Raw genomic sequence first — 12,158 nt, 5'->3', positions numbered from 1 at the left:
ATCTTAAGTTAAATTTATTTTATTATACTTTATCTTATGTTGACTTTATCTTTATCTTATATATCTGCATCTTATTAAGACATAATCTGCATCTTATATTAACTTTATCTTATTTAACTTTATATTATATTACGTTAATTTTATCTTACATTACGTTAATTTAACTTTATCTTATGTTATGTTATTTACAAGTAGCCGAGTTTGATCTGTCGTACAATATTGACTTCTGCTCACTTAAGAATTAGATAAAAATGTTACTTTAATCTTTTTAGCACTTGGTCATTTGTTTCAGATTAAAGCGATAACTCGCTTCCTGTTAGGGTAAGCAGGTTCTGAGAATGCTGACATAAGCTTATAGAAATAGCAGAATCCTACAGATTTTCTCTATAAAATTTTTCAAGTTTCAAATACGTAATTGACTCTTTTGATTTAAAAGTTTAAATTTTATCAAGGGTGTTTGCAGGATTTAGTGAGATACGCTTGTTTTATTATCTTTCTTTAAGAGCCTATATTTTCCTCTTTAAATTTCTCACAGTGCATATACCAAAGTTTAAAACATCAATAAATGTTCCAGTAAAATTGTCTGTACCATCAAAAGGATTCTGAAGAAATAGGAAAAATTTAGCCAAGATATGGAGCTTATATAACTACTAACTTATATAAGGAACATGCAGAAGGTTTTCAGAGACCTGTGGAATGGAGAGATAAATTAACCATAAAGTTGATTACAGCTTTCTAGGGATAAAATACTCTGTAGGAAATTTTGAAAGATATAGTAAGAAATATTAATTAAATGATTGCACGATATTGTCAACTTAACTGGAAACAGCATTTTGTGAAAACATATGGTTGATTTCTATCAATGAGATATAAACATATGATAAGAGGATTATGACCTTATTCCTGGAGATAAAACTAGGGCAGCAAATTACACTGAGGATCGTCGATCATCAGATTTATTAGATGTATTCAATAATGATAATGCCAAGCCTTTCGAAAATAAGAAGAATGTTCCGATATGGTACTTATTTAGAAAGAAATAGGATGAAATGTTAGAGAAAAGGGCGTGAACGTAAGCCTTGTGATTACAACTTAGTTTTAAAATGCTGTATATTAAACTGAAAGTTAAATATTATGTTTGAATTAAATGAGATGTTTAGTTGAAGTTAGTTTATATCTTTCGACTTGGAACGTTTCGTTTCTGAAAAACATTGCATTATATTTGTTTGGTCAAGGTGAGTATTTTATTTCTTCATTCATTAGATCGCATTTACTCGCAAATTTTCCCCTATTACAACTTGAAAACAGGCAGAAAAAGAATAATGCCCTGTTATACTGATCTGATCGCCGCCATGAGAGCTCCCGACCAAAGGACTCTGTTATACTGAAACGCAGTCGCATGGACCTCCGACCTAAGGTTCTTCACCAATCAGAGTTATGTGTCCATGCGACGGAAAAGAATCTACCATCCACCGCCAGCGGCATTCACTGAATCAATGATAGGAATATTACAATGCTAAATTGACAATGTCATCTATACAATAATTGTTACATAATAATCCGTATGAAAAATAAATATACGATCAATTAATAATTACATAGTCATGGATAGGATCTATGTTGTGGAGAGTGGAACTTATATATTAACCAGTTTTTAAACCTATGTCTTCTTCAATACGTCATAACTTCATGTTCTTATCAGTTACACACCTAATGATGTGTGTCCGTATTATTTTTGCAGTTATCCACAGAGTAAGCCAGTCACATCAGTTCAGGCAGTTGATAGTGCCATAGCCCAAAGTATATGATGTTCTGTAGGCTATTCTATGTTCATATAAACTGAATTCTAAGTTAACTTTTGATAAATTCAAAGTACACTTTTGTTAAGTTCATTATTCAAGTAAACACTACTTGTCCACTTCGATACATCATAACTTAAAGGGATGGCTTAAATATCTCCCACCCCTCTCCCCTTTCACCAAACCACGAGAGGACTTTGGAATCGTCTCATACTTGGAGTGCCGCCATGCCGCACCGACATTATACATTTGCAAACATCCATGTCTTCTCCGGGATTCGAAGGGCACTTCCGTACGGCAGTCAGCGACGCTAACCAATTGTACCGTGTTTTTTTTTTTTTTTTTTTCTCCACTCCATAATTAGGGTCCACCAGCGGCCACGATGTAAACTCGCTGAACATTGAATGGCAGTGGCAGTTTTTGTGGGTTTCCTCGTGTGTAACCTGTACACAAGCCAATTTTCGCAGAAAATCCTCCACAAAGCCATCCCTCCTTTTAAGAAGATAGCCCTCGATTGCTTTGACATAAGCTAATAAACAAACCCAGACACCATAATAAATGAAATATTTTGTTTATCTCGTGTATTTCTCACACCATAAGAAATAAATCGAAACTATGTATTACACTTCGAGATTGTTAACACGAGAATTTAATAGCATTCATTTGACATAAAAAGAATGCTTGGGAAAACGAAGACTCTAAAAATGGTGAAATTATCTAAATGGGTAGTAATTTTGAACTTCTGTAAAATCGGTCTTTCTCGATTATGCTCCTGACAAGTATTTTATCACGTCTAGCTGCATTTTACTTTCTAAAAAATAATATTTCGCTCATAAATTATGAATAAAAAATCAAAGTTATCTTCATTTTTTGCTGAAAAGAAAAACAAGCTGCTATCTTGAAACCTTCCCAAAATGTTCTTTATATATTGATCGCAAAAATGCGTCAGGTTTTAATGTCTTCCGAAGAACATTACTGTTCGAATATAAAGAAGAAAGAAAAAGTAGCAGTAAAACTATTATTGCTCTGTTTCTGAGAGCTACTTGCTAGCGAAAAAGGCAAAGGACAGGAAAGGAAGCAAAAACAAAAACTGAAAAACTTTTAATTGTGGGAGTATTCCCATCTGTACAGTATCTTTCGTGCTTTTAGCTTCTTTACCAAGCTAAAGAGGCGTGGTCTGTTACGCAGCTTTAAAGGCATTCATGAACAAATTTTTCATTATAGATTAAGAGCTGCAAATGGAAAATGTGGCATGTTCCAGTTCGACAGGAAACGCAGAACATGGGAGAAGGGGTGTTTTGAGGTTAATTTACCGGATGAATCATAGCAACGGCCTCTTAAAATATTATATCTCCATTTACGTTACGAGGTTTTTATGAGTCCTGTGTGGTTCAATTACATATAATTTTACGTAATAATGGCATGTTAATTACATTTTATTGTTACTACTATTTCTTAATTTAGCATTTTTATGCGTTCTAACTGCTTCTATTAATAAAGTCAGATACTTACTTCTTGGAATCGGTCACAAAATTACGTAGAGTTGGTTTATTATGTTTCATTTCTTATACTTCAAAAACATTAACGGATAGGTTTGAGAAGGAAAATAACATTGCTCATAGATTTTCATATTTTTTATTATCTACATAATTCATAAATATATGTGAAGGTACCGCTGCATTAAAAAGCACTGCCATCATATATTAATAATGTATTCGAAAATATATTAATAAAAATTCATTAAAAAGCAGTGCCTTCTTTAGTCATAAAGCATTCCAAAAATGTCTTTCAGTAATGTTATTTTTAGTTCAGCAATAAATAAGAAAAACGATATATATTGCACATGTTTAATTAATTCATATACATACATCAATTAAACAGTCCCCACTGCATGCCTTAAATTTTCTACAACTCGATTTTCATTAAGAGCACAAACAATTTTCCTTATTAAAGTGGCGACTATGCGTAATTGCCAAAACTAATACTCTGTAGGAAATTACTGTTCCAACTTAGAATTTACAGCTATGCGTGTGGAAAGTTGAGAACTGGTAATCGAATAATCACTTAGTTCAGAAAATAGAAACGTAAACTCAGGAAGGGTTAATTACCCTTTATTGCTCAAAATAAGGTTTTACAGATAGTCCTTCCTCAGAACGTAAAGAAAAACCTCTACTTGGGCTTGAACTCAAGAAAACTAAGAAATAAAACTTAACTAATGTTTCTACAGGAGTTGGCCCCTTAAATGCTAACGAAACGGCAAAGCTATCAAGGGCCTGAAATACGGCCGAGCGCAGTAACAGCTTAGAGAGAGAGTATCCGAAAAAGGCGAACGCGCGCTAGTCAGAACCTCTGCCTCTCTAACGAAGTCAGTGGAACTTCTGTAGAGCCATTAGAATTTTTTTGGAAGCAGAGGAAATGAAAAATGAGCAACGCCTTCTCCGATAATCGAACCACGGACCTGTGGAATACGCGTCCAGCGTGCTGACCACTACACTACGAAGGCATGCTAAGAAGGCGGGAGAAATACCTTATATGCTCCCTCTTTTAAAGGGCAACTGGCGTTTTAGGGGACTCAATCGCCAAATCATGGATGTGGAGAATCATTTTAGTTCGGGCGCCACTGTAGTGTCATTAGGTAATTTGGAAGCAGGAGAGAGGCAAAATGAGCATTTCGATTCCGTGAAATGAGCCGTGATTAAAGTCCCTCGCCAGGAGTCGAATCATGGACTTCTCGAATACGCGTCGAGCATGCTGACCACTACATCACGAAGGCAGGCTAAGGCAGGAGAAATACCTTATACTTCGACTTAAGTACTGCTCTTCTTTCATTTGCATTTAACCACGATTCTAAAAACATACTCTGGCAGGAAATTTGCAAGCTGAAATTAGAAGCGACAGGAAAGTAGCTTTAACTAAAACGATAACTGTTAAAAACTTAAAATAAACCTTACAAAATTAATCGTAAAATTTATAAGATGTAAATTCTAAATATCTCCATAATCTTATACAATAACTGCTTCAACAATTACCAGAAACTATTTATTTGTAACATATTATCATTATAATTACTTATAGCGTCTCCTGTTCTTAGCAAGCATAAACTAATGAGATGCTAGAAGACTGTGTGAGGAAATATCCTCAAGTTTTAAGTACGACAAATTCCAGAGTAGGGTGTAAAAAACCCTTTATTAATTCATTATCTTTCACAGTTGGCACCGACTCGGGCGCTTACAAAAGACAATAATTCTGGTTTACCGCAAAAGGTAACAAGTAACTAAAAATAAAATATAATTTATTTAGCCAGACGGCGTTTCACAGATTACTTAAAGCGCAGGTAGGCTCTCACTCGTAAAATTCGGCGTAAAACAAGCTTATGGCTAGAAGCCCTCATCGCCACAGAAATCTAATCACTAGTAAATCAAAGAAACAACGTGGTCTTCAGGGATCCGGAACACGCTCTGCTCTCATTCTGAATTCACCTTCTAAAACTTTGCCTTTAATATTAACTTCTTTCAACCCCATTTGAATACTCATTACCATTTTGGTAAGAAAACGGGAGTTGAAAAACGATAATATTAGGAAACGTTACTTGAAAAATAGAATAAACTGTTGGATAAATTAAATGTAGTCCCACATACTTCAGTTCTCTTCACTTTAAGCATGAATTAAAGTAATAAATAAATTTATTTCTTTTTGTATTTTGTTTCTTTCTGTTGTAATTTAGTAACGATGGAAAATAAGTTTGTATTCTTATATGTATAGCGACTAATCAGTTGTATCATTTGTGCTAAAAGGGAAGAAACAGTTTTCTCTTGCTAATATAAATGCCAGGAAAACATCTGCAAACTTTCTTCTCATATAATTATCATATGAATCTTCCATTTCTTAATTTCGATTCATTTGAAATGAGATATGAAAGACAATAACAACATAAAACATAAAAGATATAACATATTTTATCATACGATCACTAAATGTATCGAGACATTTACCTCAGCTATTTGTCTCATCAGTGGCCGAAATGATATTTACTTAAAGAAAACCTACATTCGAATCAGAACACATAATGATATTAACATTATTTTGTCTAATAAGATATCGTCATTTATATTATTATTGTCCAGCCTTAAACCCATAGGTCTTAGTCCCATGGGTCCCATGGGTCTGTGTCGTTTGCACAGCTAGCAGTTCGTCGCCTATTGTGATCGTCTTCGACACAGTTCATTCTGTCTTCTCACATGCAATAAATCAAAATCAGTCGGAAAATCATCGAGAAGATTATATAGCTCCGTTTTCTTAAAGCTCTTTTATATTACTGACTCATCAGTCAGGACGCATGCATCCGTATTCCATCAGCAAATCAATTAGTTTAACGAAAACAATCAATCTTGACAAATCTGTTTAAAATTTAGAGAAGCTCGCTTTCTGAATATCTTAAGAAAAGAAAAAATTGCGTGAATTATTTAAAACATTTTCTGAATTTTGAGTTAAAAAGCTATGGGGAAAATGCGCAAGTAAATACAAGATATAAACAAACGAAAAATTTCTAAATAATGCACAAAAAAAAAAAAAAAAAAAAAAAAAAAAAAACTGACAATGGGAATAGGCCACAAGGAAGAATTACATCAATGAATACGATTTCTGTTAAAACGAATAGTTCCATTACCAAGCACGCTATTCTAAATTTTTGAAAAATATTATAATCCAAAAGATTTTATAATAAATTATTTAAATATTCAATAAATTACTTAAATTCAGAAACATCTATCACCTCTGAGGTTTCGAATCTTGCAAAAATTTTAACTTTAGGCAAGTAATTATATTATCCGTAAGATTTCTCAGTGTTTGTCGGTCAAGATTTTATATTAAGTTCTAAATGGTTTCTTCTCGTAGCTCCCATTGCTCCTGATAAGAGAATGCTGCTATCCGTCAACAAAACGACCGTGACTGTCAACCTCAACAGCTGGCATAATGGGGGATGTCCCATCACATTCTTTGTCATCCAGTACAAGGCAGCTGGACATCATGAATGGACACTGGTTAGCAACAACATTATTCCCGAACAACAGACCATTACGATAACTGACCTCACACCAGGGGCTTGGTATTCTTTGTTGATGACAGCGAGAAATGATGCGGGATCTACAGACGCAGAATACGTCTTTGCAACACTAACGCTCACTGGCGGTAAGTAAGAGTTGCTCATTTTTGCAGGGTTAGTTCTATTTGTACGAGGAAAATATCTTTAAAAATAAATAATGAAGGGAACATTTATGATAAAATATTGTACAACTATCAAGACTGAAAAAAAAAAAAGATATTTTATTAAAAGAATGAAATAAGCATAAAAGTTTCATATTATATAAATTAAGGATTAAATAACCACCAAGACTATATTTTAAGAATTTAATTAAAGATACAAATCGAAGCTTTGTTAAAATAGAGAAATATATGCAGCACCGGACCATGGCATAGACGAAACAAATGTCTAGCACCCGGTCAAAATATCTACTTTTGTAAGATATGGCGTGATTCATTCTTCAAACAGAGCGCTAGCTCTAGGTCACCTCATGCGAAATTCACCCAAATGTAAACATTAATTTCAATTTTACAGGTCATGTGACTAAATGAAATTTCGTTGGTACTTGAACTCTGGGCGCGAGTAATGTAGCTTAAAAGTAAATATCTCACTTTTATTCTTATGTGTGTGTTTCTTCATTAACAAGTTGGTGTTCGCCATATTTCATTGACTTTAGTTATTAGCTCCCAGATGTGTCAGTTATAAGGAGGAAAAGTATGTTATACTTTAAAAAATAAACATTTCCTTTTATTAAAATCTACAGGTGTCGTTTCTTATTTACACATATTGTTATAAATGATCCACTCTATGTAAACAGTTGCTGTGCTGGCTAACTGCAAGAATGGAGCTCGACATTGGGAATGGTATTTTTATTTTCAGTTTTAAATTATATTCGAAGCTCACTGAGCCAATCAAAATTAATTTCTTTACTGTACATCGAATAAAATACTTTGGAAAATATTAATTATGAAGAAATAACTTACAACGTTGCAGAACTGAAAGCGAGAAAAAAGGATTTATCAATTTCATACTTTATGAAAGCCATTTCTTTTGATATTTAACAAAATAAATTTCGTTCTTTTTTATGATATATAATCCAACAGTTCTAACCCTGTTGGTGTATTGATGCATAATCAACTGCTTACTCATAATCGGATTTTGCAATACTTTGAGCAAGATAAAATTACACATTTCTATGCATTTTTTTCTATTGAAATAAAACAAAAATTTATTCCTTTGTTTTATACTAAAAATTATTTTTCAACAGAAATTAATTTATGCATTTGAAGGATTATTATTTGAAATTAACCAGTTATTATGATTTCGTTCTTTACTATAACTTCTCCTTTCCGTTTCTCCAGCAGAATGTAAATTGAGATAGAGAGTACTAAAGCCGAGCTTTTCTGATTGCAAGCCAGAGCGTATTTCTGTTTCTCAAGGATACGTTACTTTAGTTCTGCCGTCTCTGATAAATTTGTAATTATTTGGCTTTCTATTATTCGCTGCCGACATTTAAATTATTACGCCGGTTTGAGATTTGAGCCAACTTCGATTTAAATTGTTTAGTTTTTGACTTTTACGTTTTAAATTGTTTAGTTTTTATATACGTTTTAAATTTGAAGATGCCTGTTACTTTAGTTTTATCCCCACAAGTGGTGGCTAAATTTTTAAGTGCATTGATATTCAAAATTGATATTAAAAAAATAAAATAAAGGTAAAAAATAAAATAAATAAAATACAATGCCCCCTCCCCCCAAAAAAATCTGAAAGGTTTTAGATTTCAAATTACGTCAAAAGGGCCGCTTTTTTAACGTTTTGTGTGTTACCTTTATTTATTAAATATCATATTCCTCGCACATAAACCATAAAATTCAGTTCAGTTGCAATGTCGCAAAATAATTTTAAAATGAGCATATCTTTAGAATTTCCGATACACAGTTCCGGGGCCGCTGGAGATAAAAATTCCCCCCTCCTCCGTAGAGTGTTGCCATCGCTTTCTCTTAAGTCGTTGAGTTTGTTACTCAATTCGTTAAAGTTTTAAAAAATATGAAATCGATAATAAAACAAATTCCAAATTTCAAATTCGGTCTTCCACATGCCATATTCGTAGAAGGATTACGTCATTGAAAATTCGATGGCTCTATATATCATTGTTTTATCACAATGCGAGAAATAGACATAGATTTATGCAAATTTTTCATCATCAAATTTCTTGCTCTACCAACAACCTCTCGAAAGGACTTTCGGCTCGCCGCATATTTAGAGTACCGCTATACATTTACAAGCATCCATGCGTTTTCCGGGATTCGTAGCCGGATGCTTCGGTACGGCAGTCAGCGTCGCTAATGTTGTGTAGAGAATTTGTCTGATCGCGTTATAAAAACTAGGTGAATGATTTTCTAATTTATGGAAATCTTAATTTTATTTGATTCTGAATTATTTATTTTAATACTTTAATTTTGGGGAAAAACAGATGCTTCTGGGAATATTATTTAGTTAAAAGATATTATTTATTTTTCTTTTATTTGCAATTTTTGTACAAGCTTTGATTCATTGTGAAAAGAAGCAGGGAAAGGGAGGCAATTTTGCTAAGTCATGATTTCGCGCGCTTTGTCCTTTAGAATGTTCTAGAAGAAATTTCATTGTGCAGTTGACCTTAGGACAGGAAGTACGTGACAGAAGGGTCAGAGGTTGCCACTTTCGATGTAAGTCATTCAGGTTTTAGCGATTGAGAGTCCGGTTGTTGGCTAAGTGAAGAAGGGCGCGCATGCGCGATCACCCTTATTTCCGCAAATTTTGCCCAAATTAAGGGGGCGATAATTGAAGCCATAGTGGGAGCCCGCGTAGGTAAAGGAGACGAAGAAAATTCGAGTTTGAATCACTTACTTGCTTGCTGAACTTACTTTTGGACGTTACTTTTTGCCCGACTTCGGACTAGCTTTGTTGAAGGATTTAAGACTTTCAGGATTAAGACTTTTTGCCGGACTTCCAAGGCTGAAGGATTTGTTAAGTTTCTGTGGATGAATAAGTGGTGAGTCAGGCGGATCACGGCGGACACTATCCGGCCGTCGCCTTGTTGTCGAAAAGAAAAAAAAATGATCCAGCGAGTATTAATTTCCAAAATTATCAGCCAAGTTTCACCCCGGCCAACGTGAGATTTTATACTCGACATCGTGACTGCGAGCTTGAAGATTCTGCTCTGGTGCTGGTTCGAGGGCTTGTTTTCTACAGAGCTGTGCGAGCGGATTGTGTTGCCGAAAAAGAATGGAGTCGGGGTTATCCGGAATTATCCCCAGTGGCACCGAAAAGCGTGAGACTCCGTAGACGCCTGTGTTCCCCTTACGGAATGAATTTTTTTAGGAATTATGGTGTAATTATAACCCCTTGAATTTTCTCCCAGAATGCAAGGCCAGCCCAATACCTTTCCGGGTGCGTTTCAAGTCGTCAAAACTCACAGATAAGTGCTTTATCAATTTTCCTTAGAACTTTTGGAAATTGGAACTTTACCTAAAATTGAATCTTAAATTCAGTCTACTGAAAATGAATTGCTTCCTTTTTCCCCTTCTAAATTACCGAGACAAACCTTAAGGTTTTTATATGAATTAGGATGTAATAATTTAAGTTGTTTGTGTAATCTTCCTTAGAACAGATGTGAATTGCAAATAATATGTTTTCCTTAACCTCTTAGAAAGTATAGAACGGGTACCCGTTAAATTAAAAGAGTCATGTAATAGATTTGCAAATCATGAATTTAAATGCAACAAAAAGTAAATGACAAATTGTAGAATTCCCCTGTGTCTAAAATAAGTAAATTAAAAGGTAACACAAATAAGAAATTAGGCTCTCTGATGAGGATAAGATTGGTGCCGTGACCTCTGCTTAGTGGGGGATCGGATCGAGAATTGAATTTGGATTTTGAATTTACCTATTTTGTGTAATTTACTGTTTTAATGAAGGAGTTAAGTCTATATGCTAGGATTAATTCATTTTTATATGTGTTTGCTTATTTGTTATTACAAGAGGATAAATTTTGAAAATCTTTGTGAATTTCAGGAATTTTGTACTTTAACGTTAGGCAATCAGAATTGAACTTTAAAATTAGGAAAAATATTTTTTGTAATGTAGCAGAATAGGTACTGTACATTTTTACTGTTGAAAATCCTTGAGTGTTTTCTGGATGTATAATATTGATTTCTGATTTATGATACAGGATGGAAAATGAATTATTTCACGATAATCCTATGCTATTTGTGTATACTTGTATAAAGTTTCGAGTGCTTGTCCGTAAAAACTGGACTCATTTTATGAGCACTTCTAAGAGAAAGAGACTTAAAGACTCTAATTATTTTACTGAATGAGACAAGCCATAGCTATGCGTAGCTAGAAAAAAATTTTTTGTGTGTTTTTGCTACTTATTTAACCTAGAATCTTGTGAAATGTGTAATTGTGAGCGGTAACGTTAGAAAAATTTTGAGTTTAGACTTGATTGAATAATATTTTGTGAAATGTATGTAATGTTTTCATGATTATCTACCTTACCAAGTATCTTATTATTTTTTTAATTTACTATGTTTTGATATGATTCCAGTATATTGTGTAAGGTGTTAGTAAATTTAATTTAGTATTGAGCAATGAATTTTATAAGTTCTGAAGGCATAATGATACAAATGAATGAGTAAAAATTGTAGATTGTTTTTTTTTTTTTTTAATTGAAAAATTCTGTTTTAAAGTTAACATGGGTTAGATTTGGATTTTTGCCTGAGATAAGCAATAGTAATGTTTGGTTATTTAATTTTTTTTTTTTTTTTTGGATTGAATTCTTCAGCTTGAGTGAAGTTTTAATTAGTTTAATGAGTCAGAGTAATTGAGATTAGTTATCTTCTAAATTTTAAGTTTGTAAAGAGTTGTCATGTGAGAATTGTTTAAGCAGTAGAAATTGAGTTAGTCTTGTGAATTGTAGAAAGTGAATTTTAATGAGAATTTTGTGACAACGGGAATTTGTTTTGTGAAAATGTTTGAAATAAGTTTGAGAAGATTAGTTACTTTTGTTCTGTACTCATGAGTGGAAATTTTCTGTTGATTACAGGCAGTTTGTCTTGAACTTACTAGTGGATCGCAGTAGATTTGTTTTGAGTTATTGAATTTTCTTTCTTGGTTGGAAAACTTTTTTCTTGGTCCAACCAAGAAAGAAATTTGCAGAATTTGGGGTTAATTCTTGTTTTGGCATAAGTTTCGTATTTGACTTGTTAGTGTCAAGTTGGTTGTATCAGGTTTTTGTT

The 12,158-nt window shown here is 33.4% G+C and overlaps 1 protein-coding gene across 2 annotated transcripts in view; it reads left to right on the top strand.

Moving 5' to 3' along the window:
• The window catches only part of LOC118186257 (cell adhesion molecule Dscam1-like), a 1,080,749-nt gene that overhangs the window by 1,003,046 nt on the left and 65,545 nt on the right, over positions 1-12,158 (top strand). For both annotated transcript variants that reach the window (XM_085806701.1, XM_085806700.1), the window contains exon 20: positions 6,693-6,986. In XM_085806701.1, coding sequence (XP_085662827.1) covers positions 6,693-6,986 — 294 coding nt within the window. The remainder of the gene's footprint in view (positions 1-6,692; positions 6,987-12,158) is intronic.

The sequence above is a fragment of the Stegodyphus dumicola genome, chromosome 12 (genome assembly GCF_044657685.1).
Source record: "Stegodyphus dumicola isolate Sdum_Otavi_A_Nest chromosome 12, ASM4465768v1".
In the NCBI taxonomy this organism is placed as follows: Eukaryota; Metazoa; Arthropoda; class Arachnida; order Araneae; family Eresidae; genus Stegodyphus; species Stegodyphus dumicola.
Note: the sequence above shows the minus strand (reverse complement) of the source record. Positions and strands in the feature narration are given on the sequence as shown.